The sequence below is a fragment of the Gopherus evgoodei genome, chromosome 3, assembly GCF_007399415.2.
Source record: "Gopherus evgoodei ecotype Sinaloan lineage chromosome 3, rGopEvg1_v1.p, whole genome shotgun sequence".
Lineage (NCBI taxonomy): Eukaryota > Metazoa > Chordata > Testudines > Testudinidae > Gopherus > Gopherus evgoodei.
Window position 1 is genome coordinate 1,027,612 of NC_044324.1, and position 23,694 is coordinate 1,051,305.

Here is a 23,694-nt window from a genome sequence, read left to right on the forward strand (position 1 = left end):
TTTCTTTCTTTCTTTCTTTCTTTCTATTTAAGATAGCTGCATTTATGACGTCACTGAGTTGACGCGGGCAGTGGTTACTAGCTAAAATTATTAAGAGTGTCTTGATCTATAGATAGATAGATATAGACACACAACTATTTATGCTCGGTGTACGGATTAAAAATAAAAGGAATACAATTTTATTGCGTTCTGGAAGGATAACTCAACAATGAAAAATTGTTGTCATTAACTATAGGCAGCTTTATATTTCATTGTTCGCAGATTCTAAAGCAGAAATTTAATCTTAGGTCGCAAGTAAAAAATAATAATTCAGGAAACAATATTAGTTGCCTTAATGATGCTTTTTCAGAGGCGATCACTTAAACAGAATTAAACTATATATTTGGAGACAACCTCTACGCACTTTGTTGAATTTATACATTTACATTGTCTTTAATCGAGCTACAATTTAATATTCCAGGATTTGCTTAAATACACTCATATTTTCAAGAGGGGAAATATCGTTCCCAAGCTGACATGCCTTATCTATTTTTATGAGTTCACGTACATTGGAATGATTTAAAACACGGTAACACGGAACGAAAGGGGCTTTAAAAAGAAAGAAAAAAGAAAACTTCTAGTGAATGGGTATAAAGTGCAAAGGAGGAATTTCAAATAGGTTTTAGAAGCCAAACTTTTTGAAGTACTGTTCAGCCTAGTACGTTAATAGGGGGCCGTTTATGGACATTCCAAGGGAGGTGGGGAGAGAAGACATTGCTGGCTCTTTTAAGGTACTAAAACTTCCTTGCAAATCCGGGCTTTATTGTGGGCCAGCATTTTGCAAGTAGTCAAGTAAGGTTATTTTGCCCACTCCTCCCCACCTCACCCCACCTCCCCACCCCCACAAAAAGGCACCAAATTGCAAAATTGCTCGTTTGCAAGTTTCTGTCACTTGGTGGCAGTATACAAAACAAGTAAACAAAACGTGCAGATATTTAAACTCTCGCTCAGAATGAAAGGAGGAAAGAAATTCTCTACCTGTGCAAACAATAGCAATTGTACAACACAGATCTAGGAAACGCATATTATTTCAACGCTAGAAATATACAGTGGGTTTGGGTTGGTTTTTGCCCCTTGGAAATCAACCTTCTTAAATCTGACCAAACCGAATCAGATTCTTGGTTAGACTTTTCCAGGAAGGTGTGTCCACATGCGACAGACAAAAACAAAACCAGAAACTGGAAACACTGTATGTAATCTCAGATTCATATGACTTTAAACATCCCTTTACCTTTCTTTTAGAGGTTATTGCTTGTCAGCTATTTTCTTCTGGTTTCTATTGAATACGCACTGAGATATCTAAAGATCTTTCTCGGGTTGTACATAAACTTGAGACAAAGATATTTATCATATATCTTGCAATCATATTAGCTTTCATCTATTGATCTACATTTCTGTCTGGACACGTATTGGCGCTATATCCGTATTGTATTTTATTTATCTATTAACTGGACACATTATCTACAGAGATACATTGTTCAGCATCAGTTTGTTTCCCAAAGCTCGGAACTGCTTAAATGTAGGAAGGCCTTCTGTGATCAAACCTTAAATTCATAGGATTAAAGTGAAATCTGCAAGAGATTCTACTCTATTCTATTTTTTTTTAAGTAGAGCTAGTAACAAGAGATCTAACTTTCTTCCGAAAAGACCAGGAATTCCTTGATACTCCAGTATTAGGCATTTTAATATATATATTACGTTATATATATCTATATATCTATATATACATATATAGATATAGATATAGATATATAGATATATAGATATATATTTATATATATAATTTTAATATATGTATTATGTTATATATATAGATATATATATATATTTATATATATATAATTTTTCTCTAATTATTTTATCTCACAACATTCACTAAAGCTTTACTTTTGTCTGCTGCAAAGAGATCTTAAATGAATAGCCTCAAGTATTTCTTTCTCAAAAGCATTTGCTGGACAGAATTTCGAACATAAATATAGTGAAAAATAACATTTATTCCAGTAGTAATGACCGAGATACAAACCCCATTGAAAATAGAAGTTAACATTACCGCAGGTAGGATTTACACTGAACACAAATGTTAATTTATAATATATTTCTATATCACATACTGTTTCTGGACAACGTATGGGCTACATTGATTCGTCATGCATTGACTTCCTCCAATTGCTACCATTTTCAAAAGTTTGTAAATTATTTTACAAGTATTACTATACTTGTATGTTTATAATGTTATAATAAAAACGCATTTTTAGCATTGTAGCGTTGCATAACAACACACACAAACACATACACACCCATTTAGCATAATCTTTATATGTAGCTCATAATCTTGTGTTTACATATATTTACCATTATATGAGATAAAATATATAAAAATAAGATTTATCATAATCTTATCCTTAGGTAAAATTACGATAAAATATACACACATATAGTTAAGAATGTGAAGTCTTTCTATAAAATATAAATTTTGTTATCCCAAATATTCGTACGCATTATATTAATTATAGAGCCTAAATGCTCATATCTGATATATTTATAATATAATAAAATATGAACATTTACAGCAACATAATTTACATTTCAATAATGTGGTAGAATCCTGCACTTTTATACAAGCTCTAGCTGTAGAAAAGCTGTCATTTTTCTGCAAGTATATGTCAATAACACGTGGTGATCGTATTATAATCCCTCCTGTGTAGTGATGCTATAGATAAAAGAAGCAATTTATTTCCTCTGTTTTAGTCTGTAAAACTCAAAGAATATAAATCATTACATTATTCCTCCTATACGTACTAAAATGTTTCTCAACATTGCTAGTATATGAACGATGACAATCCGTCAGCCTAAGTAGAAAATCAATACATCAAAAATTGTTTTGTATACCCAATTCCAGGCCTTGCAGAGCTGACAGTGGTTATTGTAAACAGTAAAAGCAACTATTGCAATAATATATCGAAGGAAAGGGAACAGATTTTTGGTCTCATTAACCACAACTCAAGAGAAGAATGCAGATGTATTTAGACTGGAGCCCCTAAAAGATACTATTTCAGTAATGAGCTGGTTCCAATACACAGTCATTGTTTGCTCAGAAAATGTCTTTCTGACTATACGGATTGCAGACAAGGGCTGACACAATGTGTTTTCAGTGAACAAACCGAAGACAAAATTGTATCTCTTACTTTTCAAACAATCTTAATTCAGTATAATCTAATTGAGTCCTCATTTTAAAAAATGCCTCCGAACCGTATGCGGCAGAAATTGTCTCTGTGAAACATTTATTTTTTTTTAAATACCTCTTTGCACTTACCCAAAAGCGTAAGTATTTTGGTGGCGGGAGTGGTGGTGTTTAAACAGACCAAAAGCAGAAGATAATTTTCAGAATAAAATGCGGGCATAGATAGATGGATTTTAGAAGGACAGTAGGATATAAACATGTTTTTTTTTAATTTTGCAATGTATATCACACATAGAAATAAAATTAAGAATCACCCCCTGGTAACTTCCAAAATACTTATCACGTTAGATAATAAACCCCTATGCAGTCTCCTGAAAGACTGAAATACAGAAGAGGCTATTTATTTATTTATATATTTATCTAAGGGCAGAAAATGCTAAATTCTTCGCTATGGCACGTTTTACGAATCAATCGAAGCAACTTCAACGCAGAGTCCTTTCTCGATGCCTTTTCCCACATATTGTATTAATATGGAGAAGGGGGACAGTAGTAATTTATAATGAGACAGGAAGCAAGAATTGTCTTTGTCACCCCTCCCCCACCCCACCCTGAGTCACAACAATGTCTGGTTTATCTTTCACTTCATGTTGTTATTTAGGTACATTGTTTTGTACTGTAACTTTTACCAACAGGAATTTCTACTACAAATCTAGAGATGCTTTTTTTCATGAAGGGCTGTCATGTCAGGAAAGAAAGGAGATATATACTTTCGAGGAAATTTAGCTAATACATTACATACATTCTTAAATTAAACCAATACACATCACATATATTGTTCTCTCCGGAACGAGTGAACAAATGCATGGAGAGAGAGAGAAGGAGAAAGAGAGGGGAAGTATAGGGAAAGAGATTGTAATTTAAATTACATATGTTGTATCTGAACAAAAAAAACTGGAGAAATTAGAAGACCAGAGAGAAATTGAAGACAGCATAAAATGTAAAGATCTGCATCATTTTAAACAAAGTTGTAGTAATAACCATAGGACAACATAAAAACCAATATAAAAATATCCCAGAAGAAAGTTATTACTCTACAGAAACAGAGGGTGGAATAAAATATTTGACATGGTTCCTTCTGGGAGGAGAGAATACAATGTAATCACCGTAAGCATATTTTTAAGGACTATTTAGACCAGAAGGCGGAGTTTGTGAATAAAGGACGATCTCGAAATTTAAGAAGTACTTAAAAAAATCAAAGCTCTGAGGGGGGGAAGGCGGCGTCTCCCCCTCCCATTTCAATCATTTGTTGAAACCCGTGTGGGCTGGGCGAGCCAGTCTGTGTCTGTGGCACACAAATAGAATCAAACCCATAATTGCTCATTAAAAATGGCACTTAAAAAGCCTGTTTCGGCGCTTCCTGGATGCGGCTGGCTGCCTGCACTGCGCATGTGCGCTAGATAGTCAATGATTGCCTCTTATTAAAAGTTTGGAGTGGGATTATTTTTTATTTGCATGGAAAATGTCGCTTCCGGGTTCTCTGTTCTCTTCCCACACCCCCACTGCCCCCATGTTCCAACCGAGCCCTTTCGGCTCCTTTAGTTTAACCAGTAGATCAGATGCTTTACTTAGGCCTTTCAGTATGTCTCCCCCCGTTCCCCACCACAGCACCACCCCTGTTAACACTGCCCCATTGTAAATGGAAAGGCAGACTGCAGCACGCATCTCTGTCTGTCTCCAGCAAACCAGCTCCCCACCGATGTGACATCACCACCCGTAAACCCTTTTTTTTCACCGAATTAACTACATTTCTGCCGATCCTGACCATATTCTATCATATCCAAGCTACACCCCTCGCCTACCCCTCGCTCGCAAAACGATGCATCATTATCTTTAACACCCATTGCTATGGATCATTAGTTACACATTTTAGCCAATAAGGGAACACTTACCAATGTTGCCTGTCTCCCCCTCTCCCACTCTTTCTCTCTCTCTCTCTCTCTTTCTCTCTCTCTCTCTTTCTGTTCCACTGACGCTGCAGCTCAGCTCCACAGAAAGATTTAAAAAAAAAAAAAAGATGGAAAACAAAAGCAAAATAATTCTTCTCTGGTTGGACAGGGGGTGGGGGGAAGCTTAGGAAGGCATCTATTTTTTTCTCTTAAAAAAAAAAGGTATTTACAACTCCTTGTGCCCCTCATCATTGCATCCTCCAAAGGCAATGTATTGCGTTTTGCCCCTAGGGGTGGAGAACAGGAGGCGGCAACAAGACGCAGCAGTAAACTCATTATTCCCAAAATGCCCTAAGCAACCACCAATTCCAACCCCAAGGAGGGAAAAAAAATCTAGATTTTTTTCAAAAAATAATAATAATGCTAATAATTAGGTGGGGGAAAAATACCATCCTATCCCTGGCACTGCTTGGACTGTTAAAGGGAGGACTACTGTGAAAGAGTCATAAGAGAAACCACAATAAAAAGTTCACGTTCATGGATGGAGTCCACATGACTTCCTGTGGCCAATCCAACTTGTGATTCAGTCGTAAACTTTTATTGCTTAGCTGTAAATTTTCTGCAAACAACCAGGAATGCGTTGCATTTTTGTGACGAGTGCAAATGCTCTCGTCTGTCGCCATGTTTATACAATTATTTTTTTTAATATTACTAATTTTTTCTTCTCTCTTCACTCCTCCTCCGAATTAAAGCAAGCAAATTAATACTGAGTATATATAATAAATATATTTATATAGGTATATATACACGCGCGCTCGTCCTCACTAGATTTTAATTTCTGAGCATTAGTGCCTGTCTTAATGTGGAGACTTTTTTGTTTGGCCGGGGAGATATGGCCTTCACAATATAATGTTGTTTTATTTGTATGATCGCTAATTAATTGGGCTACTTAGAGAGATCAACATGGAGGAAGGGTGGACTTTACAGAGGCAGGAACGAAAAGGGGTGAACTGGAGAGTTTACAAATAAAAACATTATAAAACCGTGTTAATTTTCAGGATGCAGGAAAAGCTAAATAACACTCTATTGTGTCTGCAAGCTCCTCCAGCTGACCAAATTAAACCGTGTAGTAACATCTCTCTGCAACACAATATTCTTAGGAAAGGGTGTGTCCACTCTCCCTGGCAAACTCAACACAAATTTGCTATCTTCACCCCGCCTTTGGCTTTCTAAATTATAATGTTGCTCTTTGTCATGAGTTAAACTCCATACCCTGTCCTGGGATATTAAGATTTTGAAACGAGTGAAGTTCTCCAAATAATAGTCAAAACTTGAGAACAGCTGATGCGGTATTTCCCCATACACTCCCATATTTTTTACCTTAAATGTTAGTGTGATTTTTTTTTAAATGAACAGCTTCCGATCCAATTTTACAGTTTCATGGAGGGATGTTTTTTTAATCAGCCTGTGATTGGAAATCTCAGCTAATACTAGTTCTCAAGGAAACATCTCAGAGTCTGGTCCTTTCATTGAATCATGCGATTGGATGGGCAGGAATTATATAGCAGGAGATATTATTTTTCTTCGAGTTTTTAGTTGGGGCCTATGCAAACACTTGAAAATATTGATTTGGAGTCAGAGCGATTTTTTTTTGTCGGGTACAGGCCTGCTTTGATCCTATGGAGACCTCCACAAGTCTGCAAATAGACAACCGCAAAGACCAGATCTGCTAGTTTAGATTAAATGCTACACTCTCTCCCCTTGTAGAAACATTTTACAATCCCAACTCCTAGCTTCAGGGCCAGGAGTGGCAGAAAGCTTTGGGAGGAAAAACACAACTTTGTCGCAATAACCGAATTCAGTCATTTGTCATGCATTTTCATGCCATGCTCCCGTATTTCCAGAGTTCAATTCTGCAGGTACTTCTGGTTTGCTTGGTTTTTTTTTTCCCTAAGTGTGTCTGTCTGTCTGTCTGTCCGAACAACACAAAGGTTGTAATACAACCGGATGGAAGGGAAATTACTTTATTCACTTTACAAACCACCAATAAATTTTATAACAGGTAGTTAAAAGTTACGAGGGGGAAGCAACCACCACAACAGCTCTAAGAACACAATGGACTCCTCGTTTTCCGACCAGTAGACTAGAGAATAGAATCCATACAGTGAACAGGAAATTTTATCCCTGCAAGGCAGAGGGTAACCTGTTCGACACGTTTCCCCCCGCCCTTGAAACATTAGGGTCCATGACTTCAGTATTTAATTCTCATTCCCTTTATCCAACAACCTTGTCTGGGAAAATAGCCTCTAGCTTCTTTCCCTGAAGTAAGTATTCCCGAAATCATTTCCCCTCCCCACACCCCCTGGAAAAGGTAAAAGGAGGATCAAATTTAGGAAGGAGTGTGTGTGTGTGGGGGGGGGAGAAATATAGCAGCTAGAAAATGTGGAAGGATTCATTTCTTTCCGAGTTTTGTTTTTCAAACTTTCCGTATTCATCCTCGCCTTTTTTTTTCAACCCCTCCTCCTGCCTATCTGCATGTAGTGCAAAAAATATCAAATAAAATAAAATAAATGCCCGAGAAATTCGTTGCCTCTAAAATATAATCTTTGCCCATTTCGAGTATAAAATCTAAACGATTTTTTTAGCCTAATGGCTGCATTGTCATGTAGCTGCTGCTATGATTAGAATAATAAATTAAGGGAAAATGAGCAATATGCTCAAGATCACTTTTTTAAGGAATTACATTTTTCACAAATCACAAATGGAGATCCGAAGGAAATTTGATTGGCTAATAAAAAGCGTGAAATAGGATATTTCTCACTTCAGGCGGGTAGATGAGTCTAATTTCAGTAATACTGAAGCAATGATGGTTTCTGAATAAGCCACTTTGTGAGCAGCGTATCTTCTTTCAAATTACTTTACCCCATAAAATGGTCTTTTCTCTTTTTCTCTTGAAATGGTGGAGTGATTACAAAAATAACCGGATGTCAACTGAAGACGCGACTCTGTTGTGTTGACTAGACAGCATAAACATTTACCCCAAAAGTTACTGCTTCGCTTGTAGTTCCAATAATTTAACTTCTAACCCTTTGATAGATGAGTGTCACTATCTGGTATTCGTTCATATAAAACTACTTAGAGATGTGGATTTAAATATGATGGATAGATTGCGAACACAGCTTTTTAAAAAAAATTTTAAACAGAAAACTTTGATAAGTTATCTTCCTTCTTTGAACCTCTCTAAGAATAGTATGAGTTCTTCAAGACCTTAAAAAAAAATTTAGTAATAGCACAAGCTGCTCTCTGCAAAGGCTCCTTAACATTGCTATAGAAGGTGTGAATAGCATAGATCCAGTCTGCTGAAGAAAGCTGAAGAAAACTACGGTGTTGGGAATGGCAGATGAATAACCCTGAAGATTATACCTCTGTTAAGATAAACCAGTTTATTTTATGCCCAATAAACCAGTTTACCTTAAGTGTCTACATTCGAAAGGGAAAAGTCTATAGTGATCAGTATTATTTTTAGTACTTTAATGGAGAAAATGGGTTCATGAACATATTATGTCCACTCTAGAATGTGCATTAACATAGAAGTGTGTGTGTGCTTGTGTATAATTCTAGAAGTCGGGAGTGGAGGAAGTGTATACTGAGAATTCGATAGAATTCCACAGATAGCTAGATATCTAGCTAGTTAGAAAATCCTATTCTACCTCCCCCTAAACCTGCCCTAGAATTATACACAGACACATTCTTATGGTATATGCAAGTACATTTTGCGTTTGTGTTTTGGACATGAATAATAGGCACACATGCAATCTGCATTAGAATTTTAGAATGAGACATACACCCATCCATATTCCATATGCATATGCATTGTTTGTGTTTGTGTTTTGAACGTGAATACATAGACGACAGACAATCTGCATTAGGTTTCTAGAATGAACCAGACACACATTCATATTCCATATTCCATATTCCATATGCCGTGTGTGTGTGTGTGTGTGTGTGTGTGTGTGTGTGTGTGTGTGTGTGTGTGTGTGTGTGTGTGTGTTGAGTATTTATATATGCACACACACATAAACGGCACTAGAAATCTAGAATTACACTTACACATAGTCATATTGCATAGGCACATGCATTATGTCTGGGGGTGTGTGGGAATTGTGAGGTTGTGGGGGTGTATTGGCTATACATATCAGTATAGATTTAATGTTATAAACTACTTCTTCCTCGTTGTATACTCTTCCTGAGCAGTGTCTAACATTTTCAATTATTTGAGGCATTTAAATCCTTTAAGCTTGGTGTTTTGGGTTAAGAATGTCCCAAAACCCAGTCTCTTCTCCAGACATAGTTCAGGACATCAGGATGTATCTTAGGAATCTTGTGCTTTCTTATCTATACTATCGTTGTAAACAACCCGTCACTTTTATACCCACTACGCCTATATGATGTAGTCCATTTATCAACAGACAAAAAAAAAGAAACATTTTCGAGATCAGCATATATGGTTTAATAAAATGACGGGGTGTGGGGGGGCATATTTATAGTATTCCTATTTTACAAAGGGAAGAACTGAAGTCATCACATTCAGGTTTTATTGGAAGAGATTCAGTGTAGTGTCACTTAGACAACTTCAGGTGCAAGAGAGATAACTGGGATTTATTTATTTATTCATAAAAAGAATTTCTGATTTTGCATCTGAAAAAGCTATTCATTGCTTTCATGACAATTTTCTTCGTAAGATGTTTCTAAGGGTTTCACTAGTTAACTATATTCTCATATTGTCCAAGTATGGCTTGTGAATATCTCTACAACGTAGTTAAAGTACATTTTAATGTATACGTAATCTCTTTCCAATCTCTCAATCGCTTTATAACGATGGCTTGCAAGTAGCAAATTGCACATACGCATGACATGAAAAATTCTGAATCTTCTGGGTTATTGTAACCTCATTGTGAGCAAAGAAAGAAAGAGTGTAGGATTTGCTGCACTTTAGAGCTATGGAAGACCAGAATGTTACACTTTTGAGACCTTTCAGTAGCAATTCCCACTGAGGAAAGTAAAATAAAGATATTTACTTTTAATACATTGTTCTCTCTCTCCTCTTCCTCCCCCTATTCACCCCAAGGAAGAACTATAGGATAATGTGGACATGCGTAGGCATGTTTCATACCAAGAAAAGAATTTTAACAATGAATATTTCTGGAAGCTTGCAACTTGAAAATGGAGTTTAAAAAAAAACCCTAAGACTACATATCAGTAAACAATACTGCATTGGTAATGATAATACCAGGTTTTATTTCCCCCCCTCACCCCCGCTTATTCACCATGTCTAATTACCCACATTTATTGTAGTTGTGCCAAGAGTCAGACATCCTGATTTCCTTGCAACTTAAAGATGGCTCTTGGTTTTGAACTGTGCGAGCATGGGGAGCAGTAAGTTGAATGTATGAAATATTACTCGGGACTCCTTGGCATCTCCTAACTGAGTGTGTGTGTGTGTGCATGTGCGTGTGTGAATGGTTTTAAATAAATGCATAACAATTTACGCAACTCAGCCCTTTTAAAATCTTTTATTATTATTATTATTATTATTATTTATTTATTTACGTAATGTCTCACGTATACAATACAAATCCACGGTGTCCAGAAATTGGCTTCTGGCAGAAATTGCTACATTCAGAGTTTGAACACGCAGAACTATGCTTTTACATAAAACAAATGACTTTTTTTTTTCCGAGCATGTTGCATGAACAGATAAGTCAAGACAAATAGATAACTATACATTCAGTGCAATTTAGTTCTACGCTACTTTATAAGCACAATAAAATAATACAATACTGTGCGTTCTCAACTAGGCAGTTTCAGTTGTTGGGAATTTTTTTTTTCCAAGAAAATAAGCAGCAACAAATACAACAAAATCGCATTACAAATACTTTGAAAGCATGACTCCTTCTATAGGTAGTGAAAAGTACATTACAAGGTTTTTTTATTATTATTATCATTTTATTTTATGCTACTTAGTAGCTTGCATCAGGGCAAAACGCAGCTCGCTCGCTCTTTTCCTTTAATAAATTCTGATCAAGTAAAATTTAGGATATGTAAGCCCCTTGTTGATAATAGATTTGATTATTATTGCAGGTTTCCCTTTAGGTAGTATATTAAGAATTTCGAGTGCTCACACACAGTGAAATGGTAAACAGTGCCTATATAAATCATGAAATGTTAGGCTCTTAGCCTTCATGTTCTGGCCTACCGAGACATAGGCGTATAGGTATTATCTACATACAGATATATTCATATATAGCTAATATGTGCGTGGTGTCACCTATAGTCACCCACCAATCTTCCAATTCAGACAGGCAGCTAAAAGTTAAATGATAACTGGGTATTAGCACTGAAGATATATAGATACATAGATATTAAAAATAAGCTAAGACTAGCAGAAAGCAATATCATACTCCCCCTTGGATCATGAATGGGGAAAACCAAGGTGGAGAAGAAATACTATTCAAACCTATTAAAACAAATACATAAGATGCATACATTTATATATCTATCTATATATCTCTATCTAGATAGATTGGAGTGGGAGTAGGGGGGGAATCTACTGTTTGGAGATGTGGCATTTGCTTCAACGATTGGTTTGTGTTGGGTTTTTCCCCCCTACTGCTGTTGTAGTAAAGCCAACTATATATTTATGAAACCAAAAAATGCAGCTATATAGATATATATATATAGGGGAAAAAAGTAGGGGAAGTTGTTCTATGACAATAAAAAAGGCTACAACTGTTTGACAGGTAGTTACTGCTGTGTGAGGCTCTCCATTCTATACTCTATAAAAGCAAATGACCGTCGTAAACATCTCGATTTATCATCTGCCATAAAACGAGACTTCAAGGAGCTGAGAAATCAGTCCTTGCTTTCTTCTTTTTCCTCCTCTTCTTTTTCCTCTTCTTCATTCCCTTCTTCCTCGGTTTTCTCTTCGTCTCTGGCCCCCGGGAGCTTGTCTTTGTTGTTTTCTTTTTTCCATTTCATTCTCCTGTTCTGGAACCATATCTTCACTTGCCTCTCCGTCAGTCCCAGGGCGTGAGACACCTCAATCCGCCGCTTCCGTGTCAAATAAGGGTTGAAGAGGAACTCTTTTTCTAGCTCCAGGGTCTGATACCGGCTGTAAGTCTGCCTGCCACTGCGCCTTCCGGGAGCTATAGAACACAAACAACATAACTTGTTAGCTCTCTCCTCGTGCTTTTTTTTTTTAACTCCTTGCCTGATCTTTCTAGAGACACTGGTGGTCTTCCCTTCTCTATGCCTGCAGCCCCTCGTGGAATTAAACCGAAATAAAACAAGCTATTTATAATAATAATAATAATAATAATAATAATAATAATAATAATAATAATAATAATAATAATAATACACCCTAATCATGCTCCCTCCCACCCCAGACCCTTCTTCTGCAAAATATCCACCTTTGCAAATATAATTCACAAAATGTATCCTCCCAGCTTCCTAATATTTGATGGATTTTAGCTGTGGTGTTAAATCAAATGAAAAGAGTTGTGTTTTTTAAAAATATTATTATTACTAATCCAACCTCTCCCAGCCCACTCCTCTTATGCAAAATGTCTAACTGTGGTTTCCTTTTGCAAATGTAGCTCACTAAATATATGTTCACAGCTTCCTAATATTTCTGAGCCCCGAGGACCTGCATTTTTGTTGGATAAGCTACCTCTCTCCCTTGTGGGTTTGTATTATCAATGTGTGTGTGCGTGTGTGTGTATACACATATAGAGATGTGTACATATGTATATACATACACAAGAAGTGTATTGAAAACAGTTACATAAATAGACGTTTACAACAACAACAACAACAGAAAAAGGGCTTATGTATCTGAATCTGACTCCTTACATTCCCTTCCGCATAGTACTTACTCGGTGAGAAAAAAATCATAGATTTGCTAAAATATCTTACAGCTCGAAATTATGACATGTGGTTACCTGTAAATCAAAGCTTTGATAAATAACGTTTCCCCACTTTATGTCTAATTTAAGCCTTTTCTGGGCCAAAGCCTAAAAGCATTTACAAGACAAGTGGGTCTTCTTGGGGGTGGGGGAAACTTTTATTGCTAAGATTGTCCTTTAAAATTAGCACTCGATAGTCTAACCTTCATATGTTTTGAATTAACAAGCGTTATATACAATCTTGAGGCTCGGGGAGAGAAACTTGTACTTTAAAGTATTCAGGATTCTGTGCAAATGAGGAATGGTTGCAGTTTACTTCATCAAACAAAGTTCCGTTAGGTCCATTTTCCTTTCTCTCTTTATCTTTTCCTGTCCAGGACAGTAGAATGTTCCCTCCACCCCACTCAGCTCTGAACTAAGTCCCCCTTTAAGTTTAACTTTTATTTAATTATATATATAGAGAGAGAGAGAGAGAAAGAGAGAGAGAGAGAAAGAGGTATAGATATAGATAGAGAGTAATACTTTACATATATACATATATATGTGTAATGTTTTACATATATATATAAACATACATATGTAAAGTATGAATAATTCCCTTAAGCAAGTTCCTACATTTTAGCCTAAGTCTCCAAGCGGTTAAGAAAGGCTATATGACATTTTAAAGAGCAGTGTATTATCAACATGCAAATAACCTCGTGGGAGCTGTATCTTATTGCCTATCCTCAAGGCAAGCAATAAAAAACAAGTTTTACTTTATTGTGATTTAAAACCTTTGCACAGTATCACCTTGCTGTCTCTCTAGTAACTGCTGGCCTGTTTGCTTTCAAAGGACTTCCTAGGAAGAAGAAATATTATTACAAAACTGCTCCTTTCTTTCAGACTGTACAGCTATGTCTATCTTTTTTTCATATATAGATAGATAAAGATATAAAGTAAAAGAAAAACAGTTAAAGGAGGAGAGAAAAAAATGTCCTAACCGTGTGGTCTCATCCATGGGAACATGAGACTGGGAGACGAATTTTGATTTAAATGGCCTTGTCCCTCGCTAGAGTTACTGTTGGAAGACGATTTACAGTCAGGATATTGTACAACGGCCGCCTCTTGCTGGGCACCATAAAGCGACTGCCTTGGTAGAGCTTCATATCCATAGAATTTAGACGCGTCTCCGTGACACGCCAAGGCGCATGGGTTTTGCTGGTATCCAGAGTTAGAGATGCTGGAGGTTCCATGGTGGAAAAACTCTTGGACATGGTGTGAAGGGTGTTGGAAGCTGGGAGCGGTAGCGCCCGGACCATAAACCAGAGCATGGCTCCTGCTTACACTTTGTGGAAATCTGCAGTCGTAGTAAGTTGGTTCCAGCGATTCACCGCCTTTGTACTTGGAAAAAAGAGGATTTACAAAGTAGGAACTCATGACTTTCGCATGAAAAAAAAAAGTCTTTAATTCTAAGAGATTGGTGCTAGGCTCTCCCTGGACTGTATAAAGTCCTGAGTTTAGTGGCTTTTTTTTTTTTAATGAGCTCTCAAAGACGTTTCATAGTGCCTGAGTGTGTATACGGCTGCTTTATGCCTCTTAATGCTCTTGACTTCTCTTGTATCTGTCGGTAGGTAGAGCTCTCTCTCAGTTTGTCTGTAAGTTGCTGCTTCCCTTTAACACCATAGGCAAATTCCTCAAAATCCCGATGGTGTGGCGCTTTCACACGCGATTTGTACTCATCACTCTTCTACACCAAGACAGGCTAGAAAGAAAATGACAAGGATTTGGGGGGTCTTGAAGGGGGTGAAGGGTACGTGGAAAAACCAGCCTTCAGAGGGGAAGGGGGAAAAAACATATCTAATGAATGAAGGAGGGTTATGAAAGGTGCGCATTAATATCCTTAGGTGCTTTTTTGCAAGCGAGCCTCTTCACTTATCTCAGCAAATACATGCGCCAGCGAGGTCAATTTAGGTAACCTCAACAGGTAAAAGAAACGGCAGCCAGACCAATTCGGTGTCAATAGAAATATTATTTTCGTGGCGATATTTTGATGGGGTTTAAAGACAAACAGGAAACCAACTGAGTGTTGGTTACGTATTTACAGCTAGGTTTTCGGCTCTTCTCTTCCGACACCACGTCTGTGGGGTTAGGAGTCTGCACCCTATTCAGCTCATGGCATCCCTTCCTCCTATTTTTGCTGTGGTTGTTTGTTGCTGAAAAATCGAAATGGAACAAACAAACAGAACAAAAAAAGAGCAGCTGCCCCTATAGGAGACAATTGCTTTGACTGGTTGGTTATTGTTGTCCTATTTTAAAAAATAAATAAATAAATAAATAAATAAATAAATGAAGAGTCTGGGATTTTTTTCCCCCTTTTCCTTTTGGATTAACCATTGAAAACCCACAGCTGAAAATAACAGGAAAGCATCGTTTCAAGGAAATAAAGTAAACAATGCATTTAAGAAACCTACTTTTGAAGGAAGAGGGGAAAAATGGGACAGAAAGTATGAACTCTTTTTTGTATGGGTGCCTGTGTGTGTGTGTGTGTGTGTCTGAGTGTGGTTAGGGTTGCCTTTAAAAATGGACATGTTTCTAAATCACAGACAGTTGTTTCCATGTTTTAATTTTGCAGATGCTGCTAAAGCACCTATTTCCCCCTCTAGTTTCTCTTCACTATAAATGACCATTCACTGAAACCTTTCACTTGAGACACTTCATTTTATGATAGCATTAAGGATCTCAGACCATTAAATATAGGATAAGCCAGTAGTCTTCCTCTTAAAATTTTGAGGGAAAAAAAGGTTTGCAAATTAATCCTTCCTGTGCTGTTCTGCGGCTTTTTAAAAGTGAAAAAAAAATTCAAAGTCACGTCTATAAATTATGGAGTGATATTAACTGTCAGCGTTTTCCCTTCAAATATTTCCAGCGGTCGCTTCAAATTTCCCCTTTATGTTGTTTCTGAAAATGCAAGTTAATTAATTTCAGAAAAGACCTAAGAAATAACAACTGTTCTGAAGTGTGGAAGAGTGAAATACATTTTAACCCAAACTGACGAAGATATTTCCAGGGTTCCAGTTCTTCATTTTAGTGGCATGAACTAGTTAAAATATCCGGCGAGACTGGCATTTAGGTGTATTCTTTTTTTAAGTAGACATGTTTTCAGGCGGGAGAAAACAAAGCAACCTTTTCCTATGTCTAGTAGGTGTCCCCCAAATAAAACAAATGATTTTATTTTCTTTTTCAAAAAGCTTCACAAATTGGATTTTTCCCCCCAAATATACATATATATAGGGAGAGTAATTTTCCGACCATGTCGTAGGTTATGACTGAAATGAAAAGATACGTGTATGGTGAGCAAATATTATCCACAAATGAAAAATAATTATAAACAGGGTAGAATTAGCATGTCGAATTTTACATGAGAAAATGTTATGTCTCATTAAACCCCTAAAAACAATTTAAAGGGGGAAATAAGCACCTGGGGATATAAACGCCTTAATTAGCAGCTAATAGTCAATGTAACCATTTTACAGGGATATGATCAACCTAATCCCTACTTTTAAATACCCAATAACTAAACATTCTATACAGGGCGGTGGATTTATATTTAAAGACTGAGAATTCAGATAGTCTCTTCTTGAAATTAAATTATGTGACTGAAACATTAGCTGCATTTTTAGCCGAATGTGCATTTGTGTGATACCTAAAGAGACACTAAATAATGCAGACTATTTATCGAGCCGTATGAGGGCTTAACGATAAATGTTTACCTTCCAGGTCCATGTAAAAAAACCACTCTCATTAAATCAGTTATGTGCAACTCTCAGATCTTCTTAAAAATATCTTGACATTTACGGTCCAGGGAAAGTGCTGTTCTTTGTCTACAGATTTTTTTTTTTGGTTTGTGTGTGTGTGCGTGTGCCTCCAGGCTTCGGAATGTAGCTTTATAAATTTGTCTGTATTGTAGGATTCGATTTTTTGTTAATGTATTTGTCATGGGTGCGAGTTATTTTTAATGTTCTGATCTTATTACCAAAAAAAAAAATGTTACCGCTTATTTTTTCCCCCAGAAACATATTGTTGAAAAGGTGTAACTTGTGTTGGCTCTAATAAAGAAAAAGACTTCAACAAAACAGCCTTCGCCGCAAGCATTTTATATATTTACTAGTTGATGCTGGACTGAGAGGCTCTGTGCCTCATCAGATATAATTAACTGATTAAAAAAAAATCTATTTATTGAAAGACTATTTTACCTAAGAATCAGAGCTTTGCTACCACCTTGACAGTTTCTAATGTGTTTGCTTTTCCGATGCACATTATAAGCTAATTTAAAAGTCATAGGTGAGGGAATTTATACATATTTGTTTTGATTTGTTTTTCTTACAACCTTTTAGAGGCCTAAAGGTGTAATAGGATGCGTTGTTAACTTAATGGGCCAAATGACTTCTAATATTGGACAACAGCGCCATCTTGCGTTTTCTTTACCCAAGCTAGAGCGAGAGAGAGAGAGGGAGGGAGGGAGAGAAGGAGAGGGAGAAAAATCCCTCTGTCAAAAAGGAAAAGGAGAGGGGTTTTTTTAGCATCTAAAACAGATTAAATCTATTTTTAAAAAAAGTCAAAGAAAACTGTATAATTGACTAAACTGTGAAGTGGCTATTTGTATCCTGAGCTTATCAGAAGGCATTTTATAACCATTAATTTACACGAATTACTGAATTGCCAGAGAGCTTGATATGACGCCGTAGCAATGTAACGAGATAGTGATTGTTTCTTCGTAAACAAGAGGGTAGTATTTTGGCACAAGTTATTTCTGTTTCTTCTTTTTCTGCTAAGGAACTCGTAAAAAAGCACAGCGTGTATACACACTGAGAAACAAACGCAGCCGCGTACCATCTCTCTCCTTCAACCTTCAGTGCTTTTATCAGTTTTAATTTAGGGTGGTATTTTTCCCCCCTGAGCCAAGGGGGTCTGTTGTTTGTAGTTTGTAGACAAAACATTCCAATAATCCGGTTTCAAAGAGAAAAGCATCCACCTTATTTAAACCATAAAACAATTAAACCCAGACGTCTAGCCAGTTCTGTGGTCCTGTTTTGTTCAATTCTATTCAGCACACATAGCAGTGACACAAACAGAGTTGTAAAACTGGCTTTTTTTTTCCCCCTGCGGAAATGTACCTATGGACAGCTTTCAAAGCTGTAGTATCCTGTCTTTTCTGTGTGCGTTACAAAAGGGCCATTTTTAAACGAAGCAGAAAAATATATACACAGAGATGCAAGCCATATGCCCAAGGAAGATCCTCCATTTGAGTATTATTGTTACATTCATGACCAGCAATACTCACCGCAAGGTTTTGAAAATGTGCTTTTCTCTCTCTCTCTCTTTTTTTAAAGTCACGTTGCATCTTTTCTTTATCTTATCGAAAGGGTAAGACTCTCCAGTCGCAGAGCATTTCAATGCCTGCTCAGTTATTATTCCCCACTATCACCCAACGGCCAAGTGACACTTAAAATTATGGGGCAACTCTGCAGTTAAGAGCCTTGCACATGAACTGTAACTGCAGCAGGGTTTAAAACAAAACAGTCCATCACCAACAAAAGAAAACCCTCGACGGAGACAAAAGGGGCCATATCCCTTCATGCCCATAGGCTCCAATGGGACTTGTGCCGGAGTAAAGACTGCAGGATGGGCTGGGGGGAGGGTAAGCGACCCATGGTCTCTTTGGAAATGAGATCGGGTTGAATGGGAAGGGGGGGGAGTTCAGAACTGAGACGCATGGATCATTTCTTTTCAACGTTAATAAAAGCGTTTCATTGCATAGCCACCAGAGAGGTGGGCCCGAAGCCGATTTGAAAGTCCCATCCAAAGTGGGAACTTTCCCAATATAAGGGGTGAACTTTCTCCATTGCAAATTTGAGGTAGCCAATCCATTTTGAAATTCGAATAGTGGGTTGTTTGTTTTAAATCGAGTTCACGCGGACGGATTTGGAAGGGGAGAAGAAAGGAAAAAAAATGCACGAAATGACAGGATTCTTTTCGGTTGGGCTGGACTGGGTTCAGTTTTGGTGGTGGTTGTTAGGGGTTTTTTTTGGTTTGTTTATTTCTTTGTTGCCCATCGTTCTTGGCGCTGCTAAAACGCCTTTTAACCTGCACATTTCAGTGGGCTCCTTAACACGTTCCAAATACAACGAGCATGGGATTTGGGCTCTGAGTGCACGGAGCTGTTGAGTTTCCACTGTTTCCAGGATGTTGCTCCAGCTGAGGTACTGTGGTGGACCCACACCACCTTAAAAAAAAAAGCCACGATGCCATAAAAGAAAGAGGACAAATCAATAAAGAGAGAGGGAACCTCAAAACGTTAAAAAAGAATTATTGAAGGGCAATATTTTATAAGATCAGTGGGTAATGCCTTCCAGATTTTTTTATTTCGGAGGAGGCTGAGAAACCAAGGCGACAAGTATATCCTACTATCTCGCTCTGCTTTTGATTAGAAAGATTAGAACCCTGCTCTCCTCATTTCATTAAAGAAAGGCACCTTATAACAAGTTTGGATGATTAAGCATCCCCCGCTGACCTTTTTTGTTTTAATACTTTCTCTTCCCCTCTTGTCTCTCTTTGAGCAGCTTCTGAGCACCCATCAATTTATACCTCAAGCTAAAAATGTATTGTGACAGCCTGTTCTCGCCCATCTGGGCCACTTAAAATTGTCACGAACCACCACAACAGAAACTTCCTACCCATTATAGACTGGTAGCACTGGTCTCTACCTACCACAGCAGACAATCCAGACCTCTGTACAGAAAGAAAGGGAGGCTGGAGTGGGGAGGGCAACGCATTTCATATAGACCGAAAAATTCTCTCCCCCCCACATTTGATTGTTTTCTTTTTTTCTTCCTTTTTTAAAAAACATTCCTCCCCAATCAATTATGTTTTACTTCGCAACGTAACGTCCGCTGAGGCGCAAGGAGCTGAAGCAACCTACAAGCCTTGGCATCTCATTGATAACGCAGAATAGTTGCAATATAGGCGGATGTCAAACAGAGGAATGTTGCCGCAAGCGCTCCTTTCCAGCATGCATATTTAATCTTTTACATATACTTCGATTGCCCGGGGTCATAAATTACTACAATTAATTATCCAAGCCTAAAAATTTATGGCACGTATAACCCTTACCAAAACGCATTTTATGATTATACTATTAAATACAAAATGTTGTGAGCGGAAGCAGCGCCCTTTCTTTCCACCCATCTTCATTTGCTTCCTGTAATAAGGTATATTTCAAATTCCATTTCAACAGACTGCAGTTTTTATCAGTGCTAGATTCGCTGGTGCAAGGAGGGTGTCTCCTTTAAGAATCTCAACATCGTTTTGAATACCATTGAAAAATAAACTCTGGTTGTTGTCTTTCAAGTGGAGTTTAAATAAAAGACACCTGCATGATAAGGCATTTTTTTCCATCTTTTTTTTTTCTTTTTGTAACGTTAAGTATATATTTACACAGAACTGTTCTACCGGAGCAAACATAACAATATTACAGAACGGGTCTGAGACAGGAATAAAATACACAAATAAGTACACCAGAACAACACTATGACAGAACATTTTGAGCCTTTTTCCTCATTTTCTTTTGTACAAAATATGCACTCACAAAGTCAGGAACTTAAAAAAAATAAAACACTGGATAAGTTTAACTTACGAAATAAAATACTAAAAAAAAAAATTCAAGTACTTTTCTTTTTTGTTTTCTGAAAAGGACAAAAAAATCATTTTATTTTAGCTGCATTTTAGAAAAGCCTGGGTGCTCCCAAACGCTTGGCTGTGTTTAACTAATTCTAAACACTGATCAGCACATTCAAAGTCAGAAACATTTCGAGCCAAAGAAACAGCTTCTCCTTCTTCCCTCCCCTCTCCTCCTTTTCTCTTGCATTGATTTGACTTTGCCAACTTTATTGCTGTTCTTTATCGGTTTTTTCTTTATTCATTTTCTTCATTTTCATTCTCCTGTTCTGAAACCAGATTTTGACTTGGCGTTCAGTGAGATTAAGAACTCTGGCTACTTCGTACCTCCGGTCCCGTGTGAGGTACATATTGAATAAAAACTCTTTTTCCAGTTCCAGGGTCTGATACTTTGTATAAGGACATCTTTTCTTCCTTGTGGAACGTGCGTGAATCCAATTTGCCACGGGATTGCCTGAGAAAGAAGATTTTTTTAAAAAAAAAAATCAAATAATTAATGTCAACAGCTGCCTTCCCCTCTCCTCACACCCAGATGATCTTTTTTTTAAAATAAACCTGTTTAATTAGGAAGTAGGTAAATATTTTAAAGTGACCTTCAGCAGGAATGAATGTGTTTATTTTTGGAGGGGGGCCATTTCCTTCCCTTTTTCTATCGCTCTCAGATAAAAGTTTCAGTAAATGAAACCGTAGCAATGGGTTTAAAATAATAATCATCCCCTAGCAGGAGTAATCTAAGAACATAGTCATAAAAAGTAAAAATTCCCACCATTTTATAGGCCCATAAACTCTCTTTACAGCCTCTGCTCTCCAATACCTTCTCTATAACCAGACCAGTCCTGGAAATATCTGGAGGATGCCACAGAATAAATTCATTGGCTCCAAAAAATACAGTCTTCAAGCCTAAAAGACCTTTCTCTCTGCTTCCCCATTCCCACTTTGTTAGGACGAAAAATTTACACTGTTTTATCCTTAGAATCATCTCCTTGATCCAACCGTAGGCTTTTTATAGAGATATCTTCCAGCAAAGGAGAATGTTTTCCCTGATCCTACTACTTGTTTTAGCACAGATTTACTTTATATAGTCACATATGGATACTTATATCTATGAATGCATACATGTAGAGATACATATGGGGCTACACCGACACCCACAGACTCACAATGTATAATTTATAAATCACATTTCATCAGATTGTTAGGCCAGAAGTCTTAATAAACACATGGCATGGTTGTGTATGTGTGTGTGTGTGTGTGTGTGTACATGTGTGTGTGTACAGGCATACACACCCACAGACTTAACTGGACGTTTATTCTAGTTCCAACAGATTTGGAATCACACTTTATTTTGCCCTCTGTGCGTTGCCTTTATGCACTCACTATACTGTCAGAAGCATCTATCTGCATTGAAGAGACACATGGCCATTCTGAGATGAACATTTTAGCGTGGAAAAGACCGGTTACATTTGTAATGGTGCAAGGGGCGTCTGGCTAATCAGATCCTCAAGTTTTTTTGCACTCAAGTAGATGGGTTTTTTTCAAGTGTTCGGTCCAATATCCTGCCAAAAGCTGCTATTCGCCTTTATCTAGCCCCATAGATTCTGTATGCCTTTGCCTCCCATAATCCACACTCCTTAACACTTTTCTCAGGGCAACCACCTTCCCATTTATTCCCACACGTTTGGATTATTTTATGAACAATTACATAGGTGGATATTTTTAAAGACATGTATATACCTCTCTCTATTTATCCCTGGGTGCTTTTCTCCCCACCCCACATGCCCAAATCACTGAATTAACTCTCAGCTAGAAGGGACTCTTGTTGATTGAAAGTGGAAATATCTGAGAGGCAGGAGCTTTGGTGGTTAGGCTGGGTTATGAATATTTTACCACAGAAAAAACTAGATCCCCCCCTCTTTTTTAATAAAATGGAAATGAAACTACTTTGTCCTGAGGTTAGACTAAGGGGATTTTTAAACCCAGGTCTTCCTGTATATCTGGAGTTTTAGGACAGGGCCCTCTAAGGTAATTTCATTTTATTGAGTACTGTACTAGAGGCTGTAATGCCTCCCCGGTTGTAAACAAGAATGACTTCAACTTACTAGGGTCTAATTCGTTCTTTTCTTCTTTGTGTTTGCTCGAAGCGACTGCCTCCGATTCCGGAGAGGGTATAGTCTGCGGAGTTCGGTCTCTGAGATCACCCGGGGATCCGTACATGTAATCCGGATAACTACGCCCGTCCACCGGGCCACATTCCGCCCTTCGGCCGGGGAAAGCGTCCGGCTTGAGCCCGTAATGCCTGCTGCTGGGTGGGAAGCCAGGGAAGGACACAGCGCCTGAGATGGGTTCCAACCAAGTGCGCATATACCTGGTGTCAGCCCCAATGTGAGGCTGGTGGGTATACGGATGGTAAACCACAGAAGACTGAGAATGCACGGGAGCCCATGAAGTAGTAAAAACGGCCGGTTTAGGGGCAAAACTGCAGGATGGAAAATCGGCACAGTCCGGTACTAATCCTGAAGGTCTAGCGGCTGCAGGGTGAGAGCCAGTGGCTGGGAACCTTGATGCCAAGAGCTCTTCATTTTCATGACTTATCAAGGAATCTACATAATAGTTGCTTATGGGACCAGAAGCCGACATGTTCCCCCCTCTTTTACATTCATAAGATTATTGTATGAACTGTATGTGTACTTTTTATCTTCTCATAGAACAATCAGGGCAGGTAATTATTTTTTCAGCCTTTCCCAGTTTGCTATTGGCTCTCAGCTCTCACGTGATTGTATTTACCCAAAAATACAGTGTGGATCAATCCGCAGGTCTTTTTTTTTTTTTTTTTTTTTTTAAATAGAGA

The 23,694-nt window shown here is 37.7% G+C and overlaps 2 protein-coding genes across 2 annotated transcripts; both read right to left on the reverse strand.

Annotated features, from left to right (window-relative positions):
• Positions 1-11,965: 11,965 nt before the first annotated feature.
• Positions 11,966-14,549, reverse strand: HOXC8 (homeobox C8). Its single transcript, XM_030554424.1, has 2 exons — positions 14,114-14,549; positions 11,966-12,371 (listed from the first exon to the last, which is right to left on the reverse strand). Exons 1-2 carry the CDS (start codon positions 14,547-14,549, stop codon positions 12,079-12,081), a joined length of 729 nt encoding a protein of 242 aa, XP_030410284.1. The 3' UTR covers positions 11,966-12,078.
• Positions 14,550-21,055: 6,506 nt separating this feature from the next.
• HOXC9 (homeobox C9) lies at positions 21,056-23,483 on the reverse strand. Its single transcript, XM_030558385.1, has 2 exons — positions 22,946-23,483; positions 21,056-21,300 (listed from the first exon to the last, which is right to left on the reverse strand). Exons 1-2 carry the CDS (start codon positions 23,481-23,483, stop codon positions 21,056-21,058), a joined length of 783 nt encoding a protein of 260 aa, XP_030414245.1.
• Between the last annotated feature and the right edge of the window lie 211 nt (positions 23,484-23,694).

What these genes read in the sequence shown, in the direction of transcription:
- HOXC8 (XM_030554424.1), bottom strand. Translation starts at nt 14,549, where the DNA reads ATGAGTTCCTACTTTGTAAATCCTCTTTTTTCCAAGTACAAAGGCGGT. An exon ending in CCCATGGATGAGACCACACG is followed by an intron (nt 12,372 to 14,113) that starts GTTAGGACATTT and finishes TGTGTTCTATAG; the next exon opens with CTCCCGGAAGGCGCAGTGGC.
- HOXC9 (XM_030558385.1), bottom strand. Translation starts at nt 23,483, where the DNA reads ATGTCGGCTTCTGGTCCCATAAGCAACTATTATGTAGATTCCTTGATA. An exon ending in AAAGAACGAATTAGACCCTA is followed by an intron (nt 21,301 to 22,945) that starts GTAAGTTGAAGT and finishes CTTCTTTCTCAG; the next exon opens with GCAATCCCGTGGCAAATTGG.